This window comes from Megalobrama amblycephala, linkage group LG20 (genome assembly GCF_018812025.1).
Source record: "Megalobrama amblycephala isolate DHTTF-2021 linkage group LG20, ASM1881202v1, whole genome shotgun sequence".
NCBI lineage: Eukaryota > Metazoa > Chordata > Actinopteri > Cypriniformes > Xenocyprididae > Megalobrama > Megalobrama amblycephala.
This window is the reverse complement of record NC_063063.1, coordinates 11,865,444-11,877,330: the sequence shown is the minus strand read 5'-3', so window position 1 is coordinate 11,877,330 and position 11,887 is coordinate 11,865,444. Positions and strand designations below refer to the sequence as shown.

The window sequence follows — 11,887 nt, the reverse complement described above, 5'->3', positions numbered from 1 at the left end:
ACTTTCTATTCAGATACACTTTACGTATTAATCGGTGTTTGTGTTTCAGTTCACTATTTTAAACGTTTGTAAAAAAAATAAATAAATATTAAAAAAAAAAATATTATTTAAATAATGGTGTATTCACTACGAGCAGTAATGTCATAACAGTCAAAAAGTCACAACAGGACTGTTGGTGCTTTTATTATGAAAAACGTGACACCGGCACTTTCAAAGAACTGCCGCCTCCATGTGTCTCCTGTTGTGATGGTTTTTCTCTAGTTATCTGCTCTCCTCCGTTAAAACTGAGTCCAGGTGTAAGGTAAATATTCTTAGGAATAAAAATTCAATATGATTTTTCTTTTATTCATTTAACTAATGTTACTGCGCTTGAATGGCTAGTTTGAGTTAATGGGTGAGCTAGGATGCTAATTCTCTGAGCTAGCCTGAGCGCTGTGTATCAGCCATTGAAGCAATGAAGATATTAGCACGTTAACATTGTGGGACAACGTGAGCTCAGCATAATCTGTTTTGGGTTTATCGAGATGCAAGGTGCAACAGCTCATTTTAAATTGAACACTTTTTCATCGTCGGTTTTCTATTTTATATGTATAGTGACAGGCTAGCATATTGAGCTAATGTTACAGTTCTGTTAATGAGCTAAAAAGTGTGACTGTATTTATGTGAATGAGTAAATTCATATGCTTGCGAGGTCTAGAAGTTGTTTGAACTTTAGTTTCTATGTTGGTGCTATATTTTTGACACCTGTTCATGTTTTAATAACTCTACTAGTACATAAAGCAAAGGGAACGCAATGGCCTCTGGAGATATTGCTCAGATTACAGAGGCTCTGGCCAAGACTCATGTTGGAGAAGTGGAATTAAGTTATAAGGGACGAGGGCTGAAGTTGGACAATGCTGAGTCTGGTGAGTAAACCTCTCTGTTAGCAAATGTTTACGTTTGTCATGTCAACACTCATAATTTTCCCTCCTTTTCTGTGATGTTGTAGTGAAAGAGATGGTGCAGGAGATTGAACAGTGTCAGGGTCTGCAGTCCCTCAGATTGGAGGGAAACACATTGGGGGTTGAAGCAGCACAGGCCATTTCCAAGGCTCTTGAAGCTAAAAGTGAATTGGAGGTACTTTTAAATGGCCATTAGACAATTTAACTCTGATCTGCTATTTTATGTATTTAATGTTTTTTTTCTACTTTTTTTTTTTTAAAAAGCAATGTCATTGGAGTGACATGTTTACAGGTCGTCTTCGCTCTGAAATTCCACCTGCTCTGGTAAGAAAATCTCCATCTCAAAAAGTCCAGTTATGTGTATTTGCTGTGAGTAAAAAGCTTGTTTTTTTCCCCCCAATATTTTATTCAAATTTTCTAGAAATCATTGGGCAATGCTTTGATGACATCAGGGGCCAGGCTGACTCAGCTGGACTTGAGCGACAATGCCTTCGGCCCTGATGGTGTAAAGGGAATTGAAAGCCTCCTGAAGAGCTCTGTGTGCTATACCTTACGTGAGCTCAGGCTTAATAATTGTGGCATGGGCATTGGAGGGGGTATGGTAAGTTTAGGCTGAAATAAACTCTGAGATACTGAGATGCAACTTTTTAAAGACTAACCCGTCATCCTTCGGTTGTTAGTGAGATGTTTTTAACATGTCAAATCTTTTTGAAGCTCATGGAACAGAGGGAGTGTGTGATTTTATTTATTGATGTATTTTCTTAAAGGTCCTTGCTTCTGCATTGATTGAATGCTATAAGCAGTCTAGTGCAGCTGGCTCCCCCCTGAAGTTAAAAGTCTTCATAGCTGGACGTAATCGGCTGGAGAATAATGGTGCCACTGCACTTGCCAAAGCATTTAAGGTATTGAGACAATGCACACACACACACATACATACACATGGGTGTTGGAACCATTGTATGTAGATGGGACAAGACTTACTCACTTTTTAAGACCAATAATATTGGACCCACACACTTTAATCGTCTCAAAGCTGCATTTACACTGCAGCTGCATCTCATTTCGGAGGCTGCGTCCTCCGGAGGTCGCATGTAAAGGCTGCAGTAAGCTGGAAAAAAAGCACATGAATTCTGATATTCTCAGATCGGTTTCAAGCCACACTCATATGTGGAAATAAATCTGATAGACTATGAATCAAATATGTGTATTTGCACCTGCCGTGTAAGCGGACAGATCGGATATTCCCCTGTTAAAGCAATTTGAATGTCTTTTTTTATGTCTCGTGGTACAGATATATCTGTTACAATTAAAACATCTCTAGTTGACTAGCAGAGTATTAATTACATTCGTTTGTGTTAAATAAGAATTGCTCCATCCTCGTTGCTGCTATCAGTGATGGCAGCTCGTGCACAGACAAGCGCTTCAATCTATTTCTGTTGTGGAGACACTCTGTTTGTTCTGGTGAAATAACAAAATAAAATACACACAAACATGTCCCTGCTCGTGATATAAAGTCACTGATGAACACGTTTGCTTTTAATGAGGGGAAAAAACTATACTAGGGTGGATTAGAACCCAAAATCTCCGACATGCTTGGCAAAAGTTCTACCACCAAACCATTAGAACATATGAATGTTCATAGTGGATCAGTGTACTTAAAGGGTTAGTTCACTCAAATGAAAATAATGTCATTTATTACTCTCATGTCGTTCTACACCCGTAAGACATTCGTTCATCTTCGGAACACAAATTAAGATATTTTTGATAAAATCCGATGGCTCAGTGAGGCCTCCATTGAGAGCAAGTTAATTTACACTTTCAGTGCGCAGAAAGGTACTAAAACATAATTAAAACATTTCATGTGACTACAGTGGTTCAACCTTAAAGGTGGTACAGAGGATGTTTTGTTTTATACATTTTTGCAATATTACTTGAAACTGTCTTTACTAACTGATAAAAGACTATTTATTAGGTGCACTGAAAGGAATATTATTAATATACATCATCTGTGCACGAGGTAGGGCCTTAAAAACATCAGCCAATCGATTGGCCCTCTGGCTTGTCAATCACTGCCATTGTGAGAGGCATGCGCGGATTGGCCCTCTGGCTTGTCAATCACTGCCATGACGTTCCTTGTGAGAGACACGCGGCTGCGCGAGCTAGTAACTTTCCACAATATAAATCTGCTTCAGGAGCAGGAAACGATCACTGTATGTTGAGCACAGTCAGAATGTTTTAGCTAGTCGTTAAATGTGTGCCCGGCTTAATAACACAGCGAATGCCGGTGGTAAACAAACACTCGTGCACGAGTTTTGGGAGGCGTTCACTTGAAATGAGCTGTGAAGGAGGGGGGTTGTTCTTCCGCATGCGCTCATTTAAAAAACTCAGTCGACGAAAACATCCTCTGTACCACCTTTAATATTATAAAGTGACGAGAATAATTTTTGTGCATCAAAAAAACAAAATAACAACATTATTTAACGATATCTAGTGATGGTCGATTTCAAAACACTGCTTCATGAAGCTTAATGAATGTTTTGTTTCAAATCAGTGGTTCGGAGCGCCAAAGTCACGTGATTTCAGCAGTTTGACACGCGATCCGAACCACTGATTCAAAACAAAAGATTCATAAAGCTTCATGAAGCGGTGTTTTGAAATCAGCCATCACTAGATATTGTTGAAAAGTTATTTTGTTTGTTTTTTGGCACACAAAAAGTATTCTCATCGCTTTATAATATTAAGGTAAAACCACTGTAGTCACATGAACTGTTTTAAATGTTTTAGTACCTTTCTGGGCATTGAAAGTGTAAATTAACTTGCAGGCAATAGAGGCCTCACTGAGCCGTCGGATTTAATAAAAAATATCTTAATTTGTGTTCCGAAGATTATTTTCATTTTTGGGTGAACTAACCCTTTAATCGCTGTGGTGAAGAATTGGTACTAATTAATGATTTTGATGTCAAGATGAAACTATCGTATTAAAAATGTTTCTATGAGTTGTCTCAATAAATTAATTAAACTCATTACGTTCGTATTCTGGACTCATCTGCTTTTCTATACATAGTATGCTTTGTTAATAAATTGTGTGCAGAGTTTGGTCTTTTAATATCACTGTCTTAAAGGGTTAGTTCACCCAAAAATGAAAATAATGTCATTTATTACTCACCCTCATGCCCTTCCACACCCGTAAGCAATGTTCCCTCTAATTTTTTTTCTCGCTGAGCAAAACTTTTCACTGTTGAGCGCACATTTTGGCCACCTGAGCAAAAACATACTTTATATCAGACCAGTACAATGAACGTAAACACACACACACACAAAATGATTTTATCAGGCAACTCTAACATTTAACTTTAATGTGCCATTTCTATTTTATTTGACCCTTGATGTAACTTAGTGATTTATTAAATAATATGTTTGAAAACAAGCAGTTCAGTCACTAAATTAAGCACATTTTAGGTTACTTGAGATTTTTTCACATTGCTGTATTAACTGTACCAGTCTTTACCAAAAATTGTATTAAATAATTTATGTCCTCCTGCAGGACAGTTCAGTTCTTTATAATAATATAATATGAGTAGTTACAATGATGGTTTGGGATGTGTTTTTGTACAGTCAATTATTAGCAACAGACAGTGTTAAACCATCAAAATTACATGTTTATTGCTTATGAATTTCCCAGATTTTATATACCTGTAGGTTAAGATTTTTCGTGGCAAGGAGCCCTAAACAATCCCCTTGTGAGATCAATTAAATCAGTTCATGTGAGTACAGTGGTATCAATATTAATATTATAAAGCGACGAGATAACATTTTTGGTGCGCCATTTAAACTGATATACAGTACTTATATCAGTTTAAATGGCCGATTCCATTTGTTTTAATTAATGGATAGTTGAGAGAGACAAACTGTCATTGCATGTCTATGCAGGCCTCGCTGAGCCATCGTATTTCAACAAAAGTGAACGCTTAACTTTGCGTTCTGATAGTTATGAATGACAGGTCTTACGGGTGTAGAACGACATGAGGGTCAGTACCATTACAAAAATCTATTTAAACTGAGGTATAATCAACCCTGATGCCATATTAAGCCATTTAGGAGTTTTCACGCTTACACCGTGTAGGTGGGAGTATCGGATAAGTTGTCAATGTCTCAAAGATGTAATTGATTAATTAAAAGGCACCAGAATATGCAGGAAATGGCATCTATTCCATTAAAGATTTTCTGGGAGATGACCCACTCTCATTTCAAACATTTCAAACGTTTCAGCGTTGGACAAAACAATCTGAACACCTATTGTCATAGGGGTCAATAATATTGAGTAGGCTAAACAGTGGGGGGTACAGTATGGGGGGTGACATGTTGCAAAAATTTTGTTTATAAATTTATTAGCATACTTTATCTAGGTTGCATGCCAGAGTAATACAAGTTGTGTTTATCAGAGGACAGTACAAGAAACTGGTGAAATGTGACTTGTCAAACTTCAAAAGAGGACAAAATGTTTAGCAGGAGCATCTGTAATTTTAACAGCCCCATTGATTTGGTGTTTCAAGAGCAACAGTATCCACAATTAAGCCTGTGTATACAAAGCATGGCAAGACTTCATTAGTAAAGAATGATAGGGACCGTTTAAAGAAGGAATTGTGTCCAAACAATAGAGAACTACTGCAGCAAAAGTGACAGCAGAACTCAATATCCACCATTAAAGGGTTAGTTCACCCAAAATGAAATTTCTGTCATTAATAATTACTTATCCTCATGTCGTTCCAAACCCGTAAGACCTTTGTTTATTTTTGGAACACGAATTAAGGTATTTTTGATGAACTCCGAGTACAGTTTAGAAGCTATATTAAAGACAAATGGTGGTCCAACACATTATTAATCATGAGATATTACCTATTTTCCTTGTGTTCACATTATTTTTTTCATACATACATATATAGATAAATGTATGCACACACTATCATAGGGTTAGGGTTATAAATGTAATACTTTTATTCAGCTAGGATGCATTAAATTGATCAAAACTAACAATAAGGACTCTTACATTGTTACAAAAGATTTCTATAGATGCTGTTCTTTCTAACTTTCTATTCATCAAGGAATAGAAAAAAAATGAATGAAAAATGGAAAAAAAAAATTCACAAAAATATTAAGAAGCACAACAGTTTCAGCATTGATAAATTATTCTTAAGCACTAAATCAGCATATTAGAATGATTTCTGAAGAATCATGTGACACTAAAGACTGGAGTAATGATGCTGATAATTCAGCTTTGCTTAGTTTGCTATCAGAGGAATAAAACATCTATTCAAATATAAAAAAAAATTGCAAGAATATTTCACAATATTACTTTTTTTTACTGCGTAAGCGTAAGAGACTTCTTTCAAAAACATTACCCAGTGTAATAAAAGTATTTTATGTTCCTCTTTTGTTTGACACTTGTTCTAACATTTGTTCTGTTTGTCACAGTTATTAGGCAGTCTTGAGGAGGTCCATATGCCACAGAATGGAATCAACCATCCTGGTATCACGGCTTTAGCCGCTGCCATGAAGCACAACCCAAACCTACAGGTCCTCAACCTCAATGACAACACTTTTACTAAGAGAGGATCGATAGCCATGGCAGAGGTATGTTGTGAAATCAGACTCTGCATTATGTCACACAATTTTTTTAATACAGGTGCTGGTCATATAATTAGAATATCGTGAAAAAGTTCATTTTTTTTTTATTGTAAATTATTTTTAAAAATGAAACTTTCATATATTCTAGATTGCCTACATGTAAAGTAAAAAAAAAGTTTCAATTTTTTAAAATAATTTATAATAAAAAAATGAACTTTTTCACGATATTCTAATTATATGACCAGCACCTGTATGGTTAGAACAGGTGTTTATTATTGGCTGTGTGTGATTTCTTCAATTTTCAGGCCATTAGGCACCTCCAGTGTCTTAAGGTCATCAATTTTGGAGACTGTCTGGTACGCTCAGAAGGTGCTATTGCAATAGCAGGGGCCCTTAGAGAGGGACTGCCATTCCTCAGGGTTAGTTGACGCATGATACCAACATTAAATCTAGCTAAAACATACACAAACATTTCCATTCAGTGAGTAAACATCTTAGAGTTTTTGTAATAGGCATTCTAAAAAAATTCTTGTGTAGGAGCTGAATTTGTCATTTGGAGAGATTTGCGAAGCTGCAGCTTTGGTAGTTGCAAAGGCTGTTCAGGGCAAAGCTGATCTGGAGAAACTGGACCTCAATGGTAAAGTATTTTTGCTGTCACAGTATTTTATTATTACATAAATAGGCCTCACTCAAACCAGAATTGTCTTATAATTATTTAATATATATAATATGTATTTTTAAAATTTTTTATTTTGTAATATTTACATTATTTAATTTGATTATAAATGATTAAAATAATATAAGTTTTTTTTTTGAGACCGAAACTTCTTTTTGTTGTTTGTTTTTTCCCACCCTTCCTCAAACCCCTTAAAATTGAATGGGTGTTTTTCACAGTCCACTATTAGTCATTTTAACAAACCTTTTTCAAAGCATGAAATGATACTGACAGGGTTCAAAATGCAAACTATACTGAAACATGCTGCAAAAAATTATCTAGATCTGCATTCCATTCAGTGACAGTTGAGCTCGAAAAAGAAAGATGGCATCTGAAAGTTGCGGTTTCTGGTCAGTTTGTGTATAAATGAGTTTTTGACCAACGTTTTCCTCTTCTGATCTCATTTCTAGCGAAAAATTACTACTATAGTCATTAAATATTTATGTAGTTCTCACCAAAGCTCACTCTATTTTGCTGTAGATCATTAAACTGTTATGCTGCCTCAGAAGTCTGTCAGAAATCCATTTTGTGAGGTGCCTTTGTGCACAAATTCAGGGAGGCAACAAGTCAGCTGCCTAAGTTTTCGGATGCAGCCACTGTGATACTTGCATTGGATGGCTGTTTTTTTTTCTATGTATGTTGTATTTGTCCCTATTCAAAAAAAAAACCATAAGTACACTCAGACCACCTCCTACAGGTAGTCTGATTTGATAGTGCGGTGCACATGACAGTTTTCAGATTTTTTTTTATGTGAACATGCTCTGTTTCAAGCTAAATTGGCAGTGTGAAAGCCCTGTTAATAATAACATGATCGTGCAAAGTTTAAACAGTTTCCCTGTTCAGTTGAATTCATGTTGGTGTCAAAGTCAGTTATTCTGTGGTAATTTGATCTTGTCTGGGTGCTTGTTTAGGAAACTGCTTTGGAGAGGACGGCTGTGAGGCTCTCAGGGAAGCGATGGAAAGCATGAACATGGAGGAGCTGCTGGGCTCGCTCAGGTATTTATCTGGGTCCTCATAAAAAACGTAGCTTGTTTCTCATGTGCAAATAAAATGAAGGCAAATGCATGTTTTGCTGTATTTTGAAATATCACACTGAGAGTAATGAAAAATGTGATTATTGCAGTGATGATGAAGGAGAGCCTGATGAAGATGATGATGAGGAGGAGGAGGAGGAGGAGGAGATGATGAGGAGGAGGAGGAGAGGGACGAAGGTGATACAGAGGAAAATGGTGTCAATGGAACAAAAGATATCATTGAAGAAAAGGTGATCCTAGCAAACATCTGCATGCCAGAAAGAACCGCTAAACCTGCCAATAGCTGCTTATCTACTTTACATTGGCAAACCACTGATTTTTACTTCTCCACAGGAGGAGCCTCACTGCAGTTCTGAGCTTACATCCTTCCTCATCTCTCCATCGGCTGAGAAACTGATGTCCCTTGGAGCCAAAAGGATCCTGCTCATTGAGCAGGTATGGAGTTGAAGGTCCAGCTGTACATCAGGACGGTTTAACTTGTTCTCCAACCCCCTGAAATCATTTTCTTTTTTTTTAGGTTGATGTTTCAGATGCTAGTAAGGTGTCAGAAGTTTTTCTCAAGATCTCGTCAGTATATGAAGATGAACCAGAAGTAAAGCAAGCTGTTTTTGAGAGCACTGGTATGAGCAACATACTTACTGCCATTCATGGGATAGTTTACCCAAAAATGGAAATTGTCATTTACTCATCCTCATGTCATTCTGATTACTTTCTTTTGCAGTGCACAAAACAAGATATTTTGAAGAATGTTGGTAACCAAACAGTTCTGGGGCCTCATTTATAACTGTTGCATATGCACAAATTGGGCATAGAAATATGCTTACGGAAATTTCCATGCACATATCAGGATTTATAAAAAAAAAAAAAATCTTGCTGTAAATATGTGCTAGACTGTTTACTAGAGTGAGAAAAGTAATGAAGTAAACACTATGATTTTAAACTGTTTTCAGTTTGATATACAAATTTACATTAATATTTCACTTTCATTAATGGTGATAAGCACTGAAATTACATAGTCATTATGCAGAAGTTAAAAATAATATGAATTTAGAGTTGATGTTGCTACTTTTGATTACTTTCCCTGTGACACGCTGTTTTAATGACAGCAAGGAGTGCTAGGCGCACAATTCCTCTTTAAACTAAACTGCAGATATCATGTGACAAAATATTTTTACTGAGAACAATGATCAGTGATGCACACTTACTTGATATTATGGCAGACACTGCTGGATTCGGTGGTCGAACGGTCCATTGTCCAGTATGAATAGGTCCAATGATAATAGCTTACTGTACAAACGCTGTTGATATCGTGTGAAGGCATCTTCAAACACTTATGAAAAATACCACTGTATTTGAAGGATACAACTTGAACAGTAAGATTTGAACGTTTCCTTCTTAAAATACTTGGTCAGTGACGCGCCAAGTCAGACAATTTTATTTACACTGCAATAAATAAGTAAGCCTATCTGTTTCCACTAAAAGTAGTCTATAAACATCCTAAAAGATATGTTGACCTTATCAGCAAAAATGCATAAATTTGATTTGATTTGAATTGTTTAAAACAATTAAAATACTATTTGGCCAGTGGAAATGAATGAATCAACTCTGTTCTAAAAACTCTTATAAAATTTAGTTTTTATGGATATTTTGATATATTTCTTCTAAAACGTAACAAAGATATTTATATGATTTTTAGCAATGTAATGTGTATGGCACAAATGGCATTTGTAGTCCGTATCTAAAATTTTCCAATGTCTTTTACCTTTGACAGTGTTAACCATGCTGTCATGTGGATGGGAATATGCATGGAAATGATATGCAGATGAGGTTATGCATAGTACAACTAGACGTTGTTAGCTCCATATATGGTGATTTCGGGTAGGAGACAGGGTGGAGATGCACGTACGCACTATCTTCTGCTGATTTATAAAGGGATTTTTGCGCAGGTTCTGGCATACTCATGGTTTTTTAAATCTGAAAACTTGTGCTTTCGCAGAATCTATCTATTGTGCATAGGTACACTTTTAGGATGAAATCTACTGAAAGTTTTATAAATGAGGCCCCTGGTGACTATTGACTTCAGTTGCTTTAGAAAAAATAAATCTAAAAATATCTTCTTTTATGATCAATGGAAGAAAGAAAATCATACAGGTCTTGGAACAACATGAGGATGAGTGCTTATTACTGAAAACGTTGAATGCCGTTGTTATTAAAATCAGCTGTTCATCTTGTTTCCCAGATGCCCTGTTGAGGAAAGCCTTTTCCAACTCCCACTCTCAATCTTATAGTTTTATCTCCTCACTGATAGTGAACCTTGGACTTTTAAAGGTATCACACTCTTGATATGATGTTCAATTCAGATTTTCTTGCAATTCTCACCGTTTTGTCAGTGTTGTTTATTACTGCTGATTTTCTTTCCAGAGTGAAGATAAAAAGATAAAGAAGCTATCTGTACTGCCTGGACACTTGCTCACTTTGGAGCACGCAGCTGCACAGGAATTTTTCCCAGCTGATCAGGCTGGCATTCTGGAAGCTTTTTTGTCACGGTTAGTTGTGTTCAAAATATGATGTATGTCTAGACTTGTTGCATTTTTCTGACTACCTGTACTATAATGATATTGATACATTAAGCTTTTGTATTTGTTTTGTTTTCCAGAAATGGCAAAGTCTTAGAATCCTGCTGCAGTGCCAGAGATGCTCTCAAGACCACATTGGTGAAAAGGACCACTGCTTAAATCTTAACCCCCAATACAGAGCCACTGAAAATACTTAATACGGGTCAAAAAAAAAAAAAAAAAATGGATAGGATACATGAAACTCTCTAAACTAATGATCTAGTTTATCTTTGGTCAATCAATTCTGGATCAATTTTGGCATGCAAATCTCAGACAACTGTAAAGTACAGTGATGACTAGTGCCTCATGATGATGAACCCAAACTGAATTTCCTTACAGATGAACTGTAGACAGTTAGAGTAGCTTTGAATAAGAGTGTTGTGTTCTTTTGTCTCTTTTTAGAAATATGTCTATTTTTATACATAAAAGGGAAAAATAGGAAAAATGGCACTGAATGATAATTAGGGCTTAATTATCGTGTAAACCTTAAATGATTATAATGTTACAGCTATGAAATTTCTGAGTCATTACTTAAAACACACACACACACACACACACACACACACACAATCAACATGGAGCCCTGAACATGTTCACTCTTCTCATGCCTTTGATTAGATGTGCCATATTGTGAAATACTGGTGGTGGAATTTAAAACCAAACTCGTGTGTAAACACCTAAGAGTTTTTGGATTGAAGTGAAGAAAGCAGTTAAAGTGAAGTGAAAAAAAATGTTGGACATTAGTATATTTAATAATACAACTGGTATGCACTGAATATTATATTTGCAACATTCCAATTTGTTGGTATTAAAGTTTTTTTCTTGGGAGAAAAATTGTGTCGCCTGTGTTTCAGTGTAATGTTCACCAACCGTATTTCATGCTGTTACAGATGTCGTCTTGTATGATTATAAAGTCCTGTAGGTCAGGACAGCTCTCACTCCATTGCGCTTTTACGC

At 36.1% G+C, this 11,887-nt stretch overlaps 1 protein-coding gene across 1 annotated transcript; it reads left to right on the top strand.

Annotated features, from left to right (window-relative positions):
- Window positions 1-159: 159 nt before the first annotated feature.
- On the top strand, window positions 160-11,764 carry rangap1b (Ran GTPase activating protein 1b). Its single transcript, XM_048169965.1, is given in 17 exon segments — window positions 160-301; window positions 772-905; window positions 989-1,116; window positions 1,206-1,265; window positions 1,363-1,542; window positions 1,709-1,843; window positions 6,414-6,572; window positions 6,872-6,985; window positions 7,104-7,203; window positions 8,193-8,277; window positions 8,405-8,460; window positions 8,463-8,545; window positions 8,649-8,750; window positions 8,833-8,935; window positions 10,555-10,643; window positions 10,737-10,861; window positions 10,972-11,764. Coding segments are annotated over 16 exon segments (1,710 nt in total). The 5' UTR covers window positions 160-301; window positions 772-793; the 3' UTR covers window positions 11,051-11,764.
- The last annotated feature ends 123 nt before the right edge of the window (window positions 11,765-11,887 follow it).